Consider the following 16,868-nt stretch of genomic DNA (forward strand, 5'->3'; position numbering starts at 1 on the left):
TTGATATTTCTTCTCCCATTTTAAAGTATTACTTTTTTCTACTTTATTTAATTTGCAAGTATTATATTTGTGTTAATTGTATCTATGGTCACAACTTAGAATAGCTATAATTCAAATTAAAATCCTTGACTTTTGATATTAAGGTTTTGTTATCATCATAAAATGAATAGAAAAATTATTTCCTTTTTCCTAATCTCTTGAATACTTTCTTTAATTGCTGTAATAATTTCCCTAAAATTTTAGTAGAATTCACCATTAAAGCCATGAAGATAGAATTTCTTTGGGGGAAGATTTATATTTACATATTCAATGCATTTAATGAATAGAGGATTAATCATTTTTTATTCTTGTGTCAGTTTTGACAGATTTTATTTTTCTAAAAATGTGTGCATCATATCTAAATTTTAAGTGTTGGTGTAAGGTTATTTATTATAATGTACTATTGGCTTTTGATATCTTTAAGGTATGTAGTTGTATTGTTGTATTTTAAAATACAGAAAATCACACACAAAAATTTTGTGAGTTATTTTATAGTTAAGGAACATTTTTTAAGTCAGGAAATGAAACTTTATACATTTATAATTCTTTGGGATTATGTATTTTTTTTAATTCCAACTTCTATTAGCATTTTAGTTACATGGTATAGTGGATTGAATGTGACCCCCAAACTCATTGAAGCTTGAATTGTGTCCCCAAAGTTTTTTGTATTAGAAACTTGGCCCCCACTGTGGCTGTTTGGGAGGGTGGGAAAACCTATTATGATAATTGAAAGTTGAGGCCTTGGGGAGGAGATTAGAGTGTAGGACCATGCCATAGTGAGTCGATTAACAATAGTGGTCAGGGGCATGGTTCTGAGGACTTTTAAAATTTTCTTACATGCAATGTTAAATTAAGTAAGCATGAAATTTGTGGTAATGAGCATGCTGCCAGTATGGATCTGGCCATCACATCTTGGGCACAAGTGACGACAGTCAGCTTTGTACCCCATGAATACTCATAACCAATAAAAGAAAACAATAAATAAGCAGGAAGTCATTAGACTGAGGCTGTCTTTGTATGTTGAGTTCCTATGTAACAAACTGCAACTTAATTTAGTCCATAAATAAATTGAAACCTAATTTAGGAGTATGTTTTTAGTAAACAGCTAGCTGGGCTTCAGGCAATCACAAAGAGCCAAGCTTCAACCAATCACAGGCAGGCAGCTGATCAGATCATAACTAAATAAGGCAATTGCCCAGCTGTAGCCAATCAGGTGGTTTTTCTACTTTGTTTCTATGTTTAGCTTATAAAAGCTTCTGTTCACATTGCTGGGCAGAGCTCTCTAAACCTCTTCTGGTTCTGAGTGCTGCCTGATTCATAAGTTGTTCTTTGCTCAAATAAAGTGTTAAATTTATTGTACCTAAAGTTTTTCTTTTAATATCACCAAACATGTTAAAACTTATATAAAAAAGAGCCAACCATTTATATATGTGACTATATGTCTATATAAACATTATATATGTATGTGTATATGCATATGTATATATATATATATATTTCTCCTGGCAGTATTAAAAATACATAAGCAATGATTATTTTAGTAAGCCACTATTCATTGTCCCTTATAGACAAATACACAAGGAAATGTTTCTCAGGACTATAGTTTCATCACAAGCTTCAAAATGACTTAAAGTAATTTTACAAGACATACTCATTCTGGCTTACGAAAGTCAGTAACAGTCTTTCTGACTCAGCTGGACCTAGGCCTTTTCTCCCTCTCTGGATTCATCTGTGGCAGACAGATTTTAAGGTGCCCTTCCTTTAAGGTACATGCCTTCCTGTATTTCCTTCTCCTTAAGTGTGGGTACTATGTGTGCCTCAGTTCTGATAAACAGAATACAGCAAAAGGGTTAATGCATTACTCACTTGATTACATCACGTTGTACAAGAGTGTTTTGCTAGCAGACTCACTAGTGATATTCCCCTTCGCTGTTTTATGAACTAAGTGATCATATTGAGGAAGCCTATGTGGCAAGCAGTTGTGGGTGGTTTCTCAGAACTGCAGGAAGCCCTGAGGAGCTAAGGAAAGTCCTGAAGCTCTAAGGCCCATAGCTGAAAGAAACTGAATGCGGCCAACCATCACGTGAGCTTGGAAGAGATGAATCACCAAGCCATGAGTGAGTTTGATTATAGTCTTGGGAGACCCCTGCAAAGACCCATCTAAAACATACACAGATGTCGACATACAAAACTGTGAGATAATACACATGCTTTTCTTTAAGGTGCAGATTTTGTGGGATTTGTTACACATCAGAGAAGACGAATGCATATCCCCTTACAGTCTCCCACTTGCTCTATGTGCCACAGCACCAATAGCCTCCCTTCAGAGTTGCCATCCTATCTTAATTGCATGCCTCCTAAGTGAACATTCAGCCCCATGTCCTATGTCCAAGCTCGTCTCCCTGCACTCTCCCCACCCCATTAATATGCATACACAGTCTTCATATTGTTAACAGTTTATCTTTTAGTTTATCATCTTTTCCCAACGTTACTCAATCATCATTCATATGACACTCTCTCAGACAAAGGTAGTCCCTCCTCCCCAATCTAGTCTCTAAGCTTTATTAGGATAGGAAAGTTCACTGTTTCCTCCTCACTTAATGCAGGGCTGTACACAAATCATTCAATATAATTTTATTGGCATGATGAATGCATCATGCATAAATGAGTTCATTTTTCTTCGTTACATTTCGGATCCGGAGAAAATTTCTTTTTTATGATTCTCAAAGAAAATCTATTTTGGTACTTAATATAAAGCTTTATAAAATTATGTTCACTGAGTACACAAATTACCCAGGGGGATTTGGGAGATTATACCTAAGAATAATAGAAATAAAGCTGCTTGTTTTTCTTCCATTCAGATGATAGGAAGGAAACAATTAACTTACCTGGCCAGGCTTAGAATTTTCACAGACAACAATATCATATTCCCTGGCAAGTTCAGGTGGATTGTCATTGACATCCAGAACTCTAATACCCACTGTGACATGGCTCAGCAAACCAGGATTGTCTGCAAAACACACAGGGACGTATTTAGTATTTACATGCATACATTAGATGCTTGGTTAAAAACAAATCTCCTTAACACTGTAGCTTGTCACTAGTTCCCTATGCTGTAATGGGACTTTTGACAAAAGACAACTTTATGAAGGCACTCTTTGCTAGAACTCATTAACTTACAGAAAAATGAAAAATGAACACCAAGGCATGACATGAATGCTAAAATGATATTTTGTCATATCAAGGAAATTACATGTTATTCAGGAACTGGAGTGGGAGAAAGTTGTCAGAACTCATTGTATGCTGTCAGAGTCTAAGGGATGAACAATTGGTTTCATCATTAATCTAAGAAAAGCTCAGCAGTTGGTAAAAAAAAAAAAAATCACAAAATCCTTAAAAGGTTCAAAGTTCCAAATCTACATAAACTCAGAGGGAATACAAAGTAAAATTCCTTACACAAATGATCAGATTCATCTTATAAGAGAACATATGCAATGTGTGATGTTAAGTCACACTTGTGGAAAAAATAAAGAATAATTTAAATCAAATTTAGCATGGAACACACATATAACTCTGACAGAGATCAAATTGTTATATTCAGTACTTTAAAATATGTCTTAAGCTCAGTCTTCTCATTTTTCCATACGTTTATTAATTATGAGGTGTAAGGAAAAGGCAAATGTTTGGTTTATTTCACAAATCAAAGCTAGAGATTTGGAATTCATAATGGGAAAATTAAATCAATCTCTCTCTCACTCTCTTTCACTTCCTCTTTCATTGCTGTCTGTCATCCCTTGACAAAAATCCGAAATTGAAATGGTAACAAAAGACTAACTCATTAAGAAATAAAAAAAGACATAAAATTTAGAGAAATGTATTAAAGTACAATATAGGATGGACAAAACTAACCATATTTTTAAAAGGGGATATAAATATTTGTACAGAAGACATTAAAAGTAGTAAGAAAATCAATAGATTAAGAGGTCTGACAAGTGGCTCTGAAAGAAATAGAAAATCTAAGTAAAGCAGTATGATAAAAAAAATAAATTCTTAGTTAAAAAAATATATTTCAAAACGAAATTTGGCCCAGATAGTTTTATCTAAAGTTAAAGAAATGGATAATTTTAGTGTTGTGAACGTTGCTTTTTTCAGAGGCAAGGAAAAAGTACTCCACAACTTGTTTTCTTTAGCTTGTAAAACTTTGATACAAACACAAGACATCCCCATTCTTGAGAGAGATTGGGTGTCAATAGGCTAAACAAATTAATAGGAAACTCACTGTACTGAGGTATTAAAAAAATATCTATCTTGACAAATTTATTGCCAGTAATGTTTATTTAGCTCAGCAATGAAAGAAGTAAGGAAAGAAGGAAGGAAAAGAGGAAGGAAGAGAAAGGAAATTATTAAAATTATAGACGTTATCCACAAAGTTTATGCATTAAAGGTAGAATAAAAACACACATATATAATCACTCAAAAACAGACAGAAAAAAAAATGAAATGCAATGTCCATATATTTTAAAAACAAACAAAACAACCAAAATTACAGCATACATTATTCTTAATGGTAAAAAAATTAAACTAATTAATTAACAAAAGCTAAAGGAAACTAGGAATAAATTTAACAAATTATGTGAAAGACCCGTATGCAGAACACTATTGAATTTCATCAAAGAAGAGCTATAGATGTTAAGAGCTATATTGTCTGAGGTTCAGGAGACAAACTATCATAGACTGGCCTCTCCAGATTGATGCGTGTATTCAATGTAATTTTAAACAAAGCTAATGAGGGTTGTTCATAGCAATTGAAAGCTGATTCTAAAATTTTTAAACACTAAGATTATTCAGTCTTGTATGAAGAAGAACAATAAAGTCTGTGCCCAGTCCTATTTCCTGAAGTGTTTCTCCTATGTTTTCTTTAAGAAGTTTTATTGTCTCAGGGTGTATATTTAAATCCTTAATCCATTTTGAGTTGATTTTAGTATACGGTGAGAGGTATGGATCTAGTTTCATTCTCCTGCATATCGATATCCAGTTATCCCAGCACCACTTGCTGAAGAGGCAGTCCCTTCCCCAGTGAATAGGCTTGGTGCCTTTGTCAAAGATCAGATGGCAGTAAGTGTGTGGGTTGATTTCTGGATTCTCTATTCTATTCCATTGGTCAGTGTGTCTGTTTTTTTTTATGCCAGTACCATACTGTTTTGGTTATTATAGCTTTGTAGTATAGCTTAAAGTCAGGTAGTGTTATGCCTCCAGCTTTATTTTTTTTGCTGAGCATTGCTTTGGCTATTCGTGGTCTTTTATTGTTCCATATAAATGTCTGAATAGTTTTTTCCATTTCTGAGAAAAATGTCTTTGGAATTTTGATGGGGATTGCATTCAATTTGTATATCACTTTGGGTAGTATTGACATTTTCACTATGTTGATTCTTCCAATCCAAGAGCATGGGATATCTTTCCATCTTCTTGTATCCTCTCTAATTTCTCTCAGCAGTGGTTTGTAGTTCTCATTATAGAGATTTTTCACCTCCTTGGTTAACTCTATTCCTAAGTATTTTATTTTTTTGGTGGCTATTGTAAATGGGCAGGCTTTCTTGATTTCTCCTTCTGCATGTTCACTATTGGAGAAAAGAAATGCTACTGATTTTTGTGTGTTGATTTTGTATCCTGCTACTGTGCTGAAATCATTTATCAGTTCCAACAGTTTTTTTGTAGAGGTTTTAGGCTGTTCGATATATAGGATCATGTCATCTGCAAACAGGGACAGTTTGACTTCATCTTTTCCAATCTGGATGCCCTTTATTTCCTTCTCTTCTCTGATTGCTCTGGCTAGTACTTCCAACACTATGTTGAATAGGAGTGGTGAGAGTGGGCATCCTTGTCTAGTGCCTGTTCTTAAAGGAAAAGCTTTCAGCTTTTCCCCATTCAGGATGATATTGGCAGTGGATTTGGCATATATGGCTTTAATTATGTTGAGATACTTTCCCTCTATACCTAACTTATAGAGGGTCTTTGTCATGAATGAGTGCTGAACTTTATCAAATGCTTTTTCAGCATCTATAGAGATGATCATATGGTCCTTGTGTTTGAGTTTATTAATATGGTGTATCACATTTATTGATTTGCGTATGTTGAACCAACCTTGCATCCCTGGGATGAATCCCAGACTTCATGAATACGACCCCAAAAGCACGGGCAACCAAAGGAAAAATAAACAACTGGGATTATATCAAACTAAAAAGCTTCTGCACAGCAAAAGAAACAATTAAAAGAGTTAAAAGACAACCAACAGAGTGGGAGAAAATATTTGCAAAATATACATCTGACAAAGGATTAATATCCAGAATATATAAGGAACTCAAACAACTTTACAAGAAGAAAACAAGCAACCCAATTAAAAAATGGGCAAAAGAGCTAAGTAGGCATTTCTCTAAGGAAGATATCCAAATGGCCAACAGACATATGAAAAAATGCTCAACATCACTCAGCATCCGGGAAATGCAAATCAAAACCACATTGAGATACCATCTAACCCCAATTAGGATGGCTAAAATCCAAAAGACTATGAACGATAAATGCTGGCGAGGCTGCGGAGAAAAAGGAACTCTCATACATTGTTGGTGGGACTGCAAAATGGTGCAGCCTCTATGGAAAATGGTATGGAGGTTCCTTAAACAATTGCAAATAGATCTACCATACGACCCAGCCATCCCACTGTTGGGAATATACCCAGAGGAATGGAAATCATCAAGTCGAAGGTATACCTGTTCCCCAATGTTCATCGCAGCACTCTTTACAATAGCCAAGAGTTGGAACCAGCCCAAATGCCCATCATCAGATGAGTGGATACGGAAAATGTGGTACATCTACACAATGGAATACTACTCAGCTATAAAAACGAATGAAATACTGCCATTTGCAACAACATGGATGGACCTTGAGAGAATTATATTAAGTGAAACAAGTCAGGCACAGAAAGACAAATACCACATGTTCTCACTTACTGGAGGGAGCTAAAAATTAATATATAAATTCACACACACACACACACAAACCGGGGGGGGGGGGGAGAAGATATAACAACCACAATTATTTGAAGTTGATACGACAAGCAAACAGAAAGGACATTTTTGGGGGGGAGTGGGGGAGGGAGAAGGGAGGGAGGTTTTGGTGATGGGGAGCAATAATCAGCCACAATGTATATCGACATAATAAAATTAAAAAAAATAAATAAATAAATAAATTAAATAAAAATAAATAAATAAATAAATAAATAAATAAATAAAAAAAGAAGAACAATAAAGGAGACATGCTCAACCATTTATCAAGGCTTATAATACAGTATTAGAACATAATACACAGTGACAATGTCACAGGAGTAGAAAAACAGATGCAGAAAACAGAACCCAGCCACAGACCCACTATAAATAGTAATTCAGTATATGGCAATGATGGCACTACATATCAATGTGGTAAATATTGGTTAGTCAAGAAATTGTTTTAGTACAACTTGTTATCCATGTAATAATAACAGTAATAATAATAACATTAATAATAATAATAGTAATAATAGTAATAATAATAATAATAATAATAATAATAATAATATGGACCTTACAATATACAGAAAAATACATTTTTAAATAATTAAGGATTTAAATGTAGAAGGAAAAATTGTATATACCTTAGGAAAAAATGTTAGTATTAAGAAATGAACTTAAGTTACATGAAAAATTTCAAAACACAAAATACACCAGTCATGAAAAGAAGCATTGATAAATGTGACTTTTTAAAAGTTTCTCCAACTATACCAAAAAGCGGGGGAAAAAAAATTAACAAAATAAGTGTAGATATTTGTGGCACACATGACTGACAAACAATTTGTATCTGTAAAATATAATACAATATGTTGTATCAATAAGAAAAACATAGCACAATATAAAAATTGACAAAAATTAATTATTTAACAGAATAGATCCTATAAATAGCAAATAAACATGAAAAAAATTCAAACTAATTAGAATGGAAAGAAATGCAGATCAATCAAAATAAGTGACCATTGAACACAAACCAGACTGACACAATATTAAGTTAAGAAGTTTGACAAGATTTCTCCACACACTGGATTGGACATAGATCAGTAGGAATGACTGTAAGTTAAAGTAACCCACCTACAGTAACTTGCGTATTCTCACACCCAATATCCAGCAATTTCCCGGCTTATACTTGCAGACATGCTCTTAAACACATGCATCATCAGTACAATTAAAGGCAACAACAACAACAAGAAAATACAAATATCCATCAACAGCTGAATGGATACAATAACTGTGATGTATTTATATGAAAGAAAAAAATAACAATGTAACCACTATATGGAGCAATCTCAAAAACAAAACGTTGATTGAAACCTTGTCAGAAATGTGTCAGAACACTGTATCTAAGTATAGGAAAACTGTAAAGCTAAAAAACAAACAACGTGCATATAATATATTGTAAATATGTGAATAATTTATTTTAAAACTAAATGAGATATTGTTTAGGACAATGCTTGAGCACTTTCATTCTTTAGTGCAGAGATGTGTTAAATATGTTTATTATTATAATTTGCAATATCTTCTTTGTAGATATTGAATGCTATATTAAATATACAAAAAAGTCATAAAACAACTTGAGAGTAATATATTCTGTTAATAGATTCATATATGTCATAATATTGCCATCACTTAATATTTTATTGTCCATATAATATTATTCATTATATATAACATAATAGCATTTTAAAATAATGTAATGCTTTTATATATATTTTATTTATATATTAAACAATTTCTATTATATAGATAAAATAAATGTAAATATGAAATTTAAATTACCTAAATATTGATTTAAATATTTGCATATTTATATTGACTTCTCATGAAAAGGTAATGCTACAGCTTTTTCTAGAAGATAATATTGATCATTACTTGATCTGTTTATTACATTATTTTAAAATTGTAGGATAACTTTTGGTCTTAATTCTTATTTTATAAGTTATAGAATTAAAATTGATACAGTTTAAATGACCTTGGCAAAGCCAGGGTTATGATCCACTTCTCTTGCCTTACTATGGCCACTGTATAAATATGCCTTCTATTCTAGATATTATATTTGATTTTTGCGTGTATTACTATAGCTCACATTTTGAGAGCAGACAATAGCAATCTTTTCTAGAAATCTAAGGCAATAATTTAATTAGCTCTAATTATTGGTATTAGCAGTGTTATTTGTTTTTGAGTAAATAGTTCTCTGATCCTTTTCTGAGCAGGCATGTAGAAGAAACTCCAGTGAAGTCAAAAAGCATGCTTTGTATGAGAAAATTCTGGAAAGACTATACCTTGTGGAAGAACATGAATAGAGAACAACTAAGCATCACCTCTCACTGTCCTACCTCTGCTTGGCTCATGCTGTCTTCTAGAACTGGAAAGTCCTGCACCCATTCCACACTTGGGTACACAAAACAAATTCTTCTAGATGGAAATAGAGTATTTCCATTTTGATCCATATTATTTTATATCTTTATTGTACAATCACTATTCCATAAAACACAGTGTCCAGGATCCAAAAAAAACCAATTTTGTCTGTGGACCTACTACCATTTTGTGCCCTGTGGGAAAGGGAACTTAATTTACCATTACTGAGGATGTGATTCAATATGTAGTACATGTACTGTAAGGGGCAACGATAGAAGATACTGGTAAAGAATTATGAAAAAAACAGAATGCTAGAGCAAACTTAATGTAATTACTGGTCCAAATTTTGCATCTGCTGTCTACTAAAAGTAGGATGATGAATAAAAATGTAGCTTTGATTCCAGATAATTAGGACTGAAAACCTACCATAGATTAGTAGCCGCTTGGAGCCTACCTGCATGCACTCTGGAATTGTTTTCTAGATAACGATATTAGCTGAAATTGGCAAGTTATTTTGTGTATCTGTATATTACTTCCCACAGTCCTTGGGTTGGTATTTTACCCTTTGAATATCAATCACTTTATTTATAAAATGTAAACAAACATCTGTGTAGCAGAACTTTCAGAAATTGCAAAGCATTTAGAAACATTTCATCCAAAATTCATTCAATGTATTTATCCATTTTTTGTCAGTTTACAATATATAATCCTATTAATCGCATAATTGCCACACAAATCCCAGATTGAAGTGAATTATTTAACGTGAACCTTGATTATTATAGGACATTGTTTGTCCCAGTTATTTATAAATTTTCCAACAGTTTCTTATATTTTTTTTAGTATTATTGCCTTAGAGTAACATGAGTTGGAAGCTTCAAAAATTATGTTGTGCCTTTGATCTTAGGAATGAACACTGTGCTTCTGTTTTCTGTAAATGAGAACTGTAAAATCAAAATAAGTCACCTCTAACTGAAATTAAGTACATTGGGATGATGCAAGCATTTGTAATTAATTACAAAATAAATTGACAATTGGCCTTTTATCTCTATGAAAATGTTGCAATTGTTCTATTCAACTATATGAGAGAATCTAAAAAATGTAACATTTATTTTCCCTTTTTTGTAATAACTCATAGTTTTAACATTTATTTTCTATCTTTGTCTATTTATCCATAATACTTGTGAAATTTTCTACCTTACATCTTTGTTGGGTACACAAATTTATTTTGTGATCAACTCTCATGCTGTCCTTTGAACTTATATTTAAAATCATACTTTTAATGCTACCTAGAACTTCACTAATAGAATGGATCATAATTTTACACTACTTTCCTTTTTCTGGGTGAAAAATCTTATCATAAAGTTTTTCGTATCAGATACAATCAGCATCAGAAAATGATTTGGTTGATTAAATAAAAACAGTTAATATGGGAGATCATTAACAAAATAATGATACATACATTTTTTAAACATTTGTATTAAAATATTTGAGTGCATAATTATTTACTTATCTCCAATCTCTCACTGTGGGAATAAGGCCTTATCTCTGAGAACGAATCTGCTGCTTCTTAGAGATAATGCCATATTCTTGTAAAAGCCACATGCACTGAATCATTTGTGAAGCCCCAAATTGATTTATTTCAGGAAAAGAAAAAAAAGTGAAGATGCATTCAGAAGGGTCTAAATTTACTAAAAGTAGTGATTTGTATAAAATTTACTGAGATTTTTGTTAATATCCTAATTTTTCTTCTAAATTGCAGCATATTTTATTACTTTGATCAATTCCAGAAAACTTTAAACTTAGACTACACAAATCATGATTTCATTATGAACATATATCTCATTCTTTTGTGTGATATTTAAATAAATTACATAACCATAATATCAAATTTAAAAGGCTTGGAAATAGACCTCAAGAAGTGAAACTTCTTGTTTTGGTGAGAAAAGAGCAGCTGATACCAGACTAGCCTACCGTAATAAATAATTATAACATGGAACAAAACATAGGAAGCTGCTGCTCTCAGACAGTGGAAAACAATACAGCAAAACTATGCTTCCTGAAAGAAGAGAGACACATAAGCTGGGCCCCAGGATTCCCTTGAACTTTGATAATGCATCTATCATGACTAAGTGGGGTATGTCACAGGAAGGCAAGGCTGGGTGTTTAACCTTTAAGCATCAAAAGAAAAAAAAAAAAAAACACTCAGCAAACTAAGAATACAAAGGACTTCCTCAATCTGAAAAAAATGTATGAACCAAAAATCTACAACTATTATCATTCTTATCAGTGAAGAATAAATGCTTTAACTGAAAGATTAGACTAAAAAGAAAGGTAGGCATATATGCTCTTAGCACTTCCTCTGAACATTGTCTTGAAGATTATAGTTAGTGTAATTAGCAAAACAAAATAAAACAAAAGTCATCTCAATTGCAAAGTAAGAAATTATTTTTTCTTTACAGTCAGCATGATCATTTTATAAAATACTCAATAATATTTTTAAAAATAATTCAGCTTTTTAAATTTAAATTTAATTTCATTTGATCAATACACAACGTAGTTGATTTCCGTGTCCCTTTACTGATTCCTGCCTCCCCCGTCCCTCTCCCCTCCCATCCATCAACATCATATCTGTTCACTTGACTTAACAAGTTCAAGGTATTGTGATTGTTTGTCTTCTTCCCCACCCCCCAGTTTGTTTCTGTATTTATTTATTCATTTTTAGCTCCCACAATAAGTGAGAACATGTGGTATTTTTCTTCCTATGCCTGACTTATGCTATAAAAAAGAAAGAAATATTACCATTCACAGCAATATGGATGGAGTTAGAAAAACTTATATTAAGTCCAATAACATTTTTTAAAAACTATTAGAATTATTAAGAGAGTTTAGCAATATCACAGGAAGCAAGTTCAATATTAACATCTACTTCTATCACAACAAAAATAAATAAAAAATTACTATCAAGTTTATGAAAAATATGGAAACAAAACATGGAATATTTGCATTCTGAGTTCTACAAATATTGCTATGAGAATTTTTTAAAGGACCTAGATAATTGGGAATATATACCATGCTAATGGATAAGACATTCAGTATTGTTAAGTTGTCCATTCTCTGCAAGCTGAACTATAGATTCAATGTAATACAAATCAAAATTTTGGCATTGTTGAAAAATTTGACAAGCTTATTATAAAACTCATATGGAAAAGAATGTGTCCTGTAGTAAGAAAAAATTTGTAAAAAGAAAAACGAAATTTGGTGAGCTCACACTTTCTGATATTGTGTTACTATAAAGCCATAGTCATCAAGACAAGTGCTACTGATTTTACATACATAATTAGTGTTACTGAAGAGAAAGTTCAGACATTGATCAATACGTAAATTCTCAAGTATCTATGGACAAAGTTTCTATACAAATTAAATGAGGAAATGAAAGCATTTACTTAACAAATAGTGGATCCATTCAAAATTCATCTGTAAAGAAAATTAAACTTGACCCTTATCTCTCATCATATACAAAATACAGGTCAATGAAATACATAGACCAAACTACAAAACTTCAAACTTTAAATATATAAAAACTAATAGGGAAAATTTTTTGTTACTTTCTATTTAGCAAAGAATTATTAGATAAGACACAAAAGACAAGAACTCTAAAAGAAAGAAGAAAGATAAATTGTAATTTCCCCTCAAATTTCAGTATTTGAAAAAAATCTTAAAAGCCTTCGTTTATTAAGAAGATAAAAATATAAGACAGATATGCAAATACTCATATATTTGAAAAACACACATCCAAAAAAGTTATATGTCCACAATATATTATAATCTCAAAATAAATAATAAAAATCTAAATAACTTTATAAACTTGTGCAAAATTCTTAACAGAAAATTCACCATACCAGATAATACAGATGGTAGATAAGCACTTGAAAATATTTTTAACATCACTTCTCTGTGATGAAATGCAAACTGAAACAACAATGAGATGTCACTATATAATTATTAGAATGGGAGAGGAAAAACACCCTGACAATAACAGGAATATAGTGCAACTGCTGGTGGTAATGTAAAATTGTATAGGCTCGTTAAAAAACAAAACAAAACAAACAAAAAAACCCCCCAAAAACAACAATTTGGCATGTTTTTACAAACTTAAACATACTATTTACTCCAACATTCCCACATCTAACTATTTACACAAAAGAAATTAAAATGCATGTCCTCACAAAAATCTGTTGTAATGGCAGTTTTATTTAGAACAGCTAATAACTGAAAACAAACCATAGTTTCATTTTAAAAATAAAAAAATGTGGTACATACATGCAAAGAAATGACAATTAGTAATTACCTATTGATTTAACGGTATGGACAAATATGAAAAGCGTATGCTACATAAAAAGAATTAATCAAAAGAGTTTAACTATTCTACATTTTATTTTTATTACATTTGAAAAAGAAAAAGAATAAAATATAGGCTCAGACATCAGACCAGTAGATTCTAAGACTTAGAGGTGGGGGAAGGGAAATCACTTCAAAGAGAACTTTCTAAAATGTGGTACATCTACACAATGGAATACTACTCAGCTATAAAAACGAATGAAATACTGCCATTTGCAACAACATGGATGGACCTTGAGAGAATTATATTAAGTGAAACAAGTCAGGCACAGAAAGAGAAATACCACATGTTTTCACTTATTGGTGGGAGCTAAAAATTAATATATAAATTCACACACACACACACACACACACAAACGGGGGGGGGAAGAAGATATAACAACCACAATTATTTGAAGTTGATACGACAAGCAAACAGAAAGGACATTGTTGGGGGGGAGGGGGGAGGGAGAAGGGAGGGAGGTTGTGGTGATGGGGAGCAATAATCAGCCACAATGTATATCGACAAAATAAAATTAAAAAAAAAAAAAAAAAAAAAGAGAACTTTCTGTGATAACGTAATTCCACTATATCGTGAGTGTAATACTGCTTATGTGACTTGATGCCTCTGCAAAAGTCATCACACTTTATACTTAAAAAGGTAATTTGCTATGTAAATTTCTCACTAAGAAACCTGACTTTTAAACAAGAGTAATGTATTCTAAGGCTTTAAATATGGAGCCTGAATATAGTACATAATACAAACTGCACTGTGAATAATGTCATTACATTTTCAAAAATGTTACATCATTATGGAAACAAAGCTTTGTTTAATAAAAATTTATAGAAAGTTGGAAAAAATCATATGCAATGGCCTAAGCAACCCAAAAAATTCATAGGGAAAGTTTTACAAAAGGTGTATAGCACTTCTACATGAGACCTACATGAGAGAAATTAAGAAATAGTTAAATAAAATGATATACCATGTTCACGGATTGAAAGATTTGGCATTAAGATGTCAATTCTCTCCAAAATTATCTATATATTTCAATTCAAATCTCAGCAGGGGTTTTTAAGAAATTGGGAAGCTGTTCCTAAAATTTATAAGAAAATGTAAAAAGTCCAAAAGTCTAAATTATGAAAATGTTGAACATGGCTGAATACCTTTTGCTACTTGATTTCAAAAGTCTCTACAAAATTTCAGTAATCTAGATGTCATTCCACTGGCATATGTATAAGCAAATGGATTGGTGAAGCAGGAGAAAGTGTCCAAAAAATAGTAACAGACACACTTGGATATGTCAATTCATTTTTGACAAAATTGCAAAAACAATTCTATTGAGAATAAGAGCTTTACAACAAATGGACATTTAACTTGGAAAATAATCCACTCAGATTCCTACCTCATTCACACGTAAACAATAATTCTAGATGGGTCTTAAACCTAAACTTAAAAATTAAAAATCTAAAGCCATTGGGAAGAAACACTAATAATCTTGGGCAAGCAAAGATTTTATAGAGTAGATAAAGGGATAATTCATCGTAAAATTAAACTTGATCATTATCACTTACGAAAATTAAAAATGTTTGTTCTTAAAAAATGCAGTTAAGTAAACAAAATAGAAAGCCTCAAAATAAAAATCCAAATATCACACAGGTGAGATACATATATGTATATAAATATATGTACTTTTGTCAAGAATGTAAAAATAAAAAAATAACTCTTGCATGTATTTATTTATTAAAAAGTCACCAGAAAAAAAACAAACAACAACAACAAAACAAACAAACAAAAACGAGATACGTACGTAAGACCAGTGAGGACATAAAAAGGTGTTCAGTATGTTTTGCCATTAGGGAGAGTAAATTAAAACCACAGTGTAATTGTACTATACTCCCAATCTATGGCTAAAATTAAAAGGCTTGTCAGTGCTAAATGACTCTGTACAGCGAAATTCTCACATTTTATAACATGTTACAGCTACATTGAAATAACAGATTTTTTTCTCATGAAGTTACACATGCATATATTTTGTGATCAAGCAATGAACTATAGGCATTTATAAAAACGCCACACATGTTTATAATAAATACTTGTGTACAAATATTTATAGCAGCTTTACAAATAACAGCCCAAACAAAGGAACAAATTAAATACCCATCAACAGGAAAATAGTTAGGTACATTGTGATATATTTATACAATGGATTATTATACATAAATGACAGAAAATATACCACTGTTACCGGGAGCATAGATGAATCTCAAATATTATGTTGTTCAAAAGCAGCCCAGAATATAAGTACTGTATGCCCCAAATCATGTATACTTTGTGATTTCCCTTATACGATGTTCCAGAATTGGCAAAAATTATGAAGAAATGAATTACAACAGTGTTACCCGAAAGGGATGAGGAGTAAGGGTACTGTAAAGACTGTAAAGGGGAATATGTTTCTGAGGGTATGAAAATGTCTTACACCTTGATACAGGTGTGATTACACAGGGTGTTTGCATTCGTAGAACTTACTGAAATAAAACAAGATCTGCACATTTCAGGACATTTCAATACTATCCAATTAAAAACAAATCATTTGCAGGAAGAATAGAATGCTCATACCTTCAAGGAGGAAACTACTAATTGTCAGCATACAGTTTAATTTGGGGCATCAACTAAATGATAGCCAAGAAAATGAATTTAAAGAATGTATTTTAAGAATGAAGTGCTTCAGTTATAAAATTGTATTCTAGATGTCTGTATAGGCAATAATATGTTATCGTTATATATAACAATTTATAAAAATGTTTTCAACTATTTCTTCTATATGCTATTTACTAGTGTTTTCCAAAATGTAATCGTGTCTACAAGCTTCCTGAAGATGTGTCAAGTAATGACTGATAATAATTTAGCACATATTTCAGCCATGTGTATGATAACAATAAGTGCTTCAATTTGTTATGTTACTATGTTCCAGGTACTCGGTTAAAATCCTTAATGTA

General features: G+C 31.8%; 1 protein-coding gene across 1 annotated transcript in view; it reads right to left on the minus strand.

The window, feature by feature from the left end:
• The window catches only part of CDH18 (cadherin 18), a 342,030-nt gene that overhangs the window by 35,068 nt on the left and 290,094 nt on the right, over window positions 1-16,868 (minus strand). Inside the window, exon 8 of the mRNA XM_063086030.1 lies at window positions 2,928-3,049. Coding sequence (XP_062942100.1) covers window positions 2,928-3,049 — 122 coding nt within the window. The remainder of the gene's footprint in view (window positions 1-2,927; window positions 3,050-16,868) is intronic.

This window comes from Cynocephalus volans, chromosome 2 (assembly GCF_027409185.1).
Source record: "Cynocephalus volans isolate mCynVol1 chromosome 2, mCynVol1.pri, whole genome shotgun sequence".
Taxonomy (NCBI): Eukaryota; Metazoa; Chordata; class Mammalia; order Dermoptera; family Cynocephalidae; genus Cynocephalus; species Cynocephalus volans.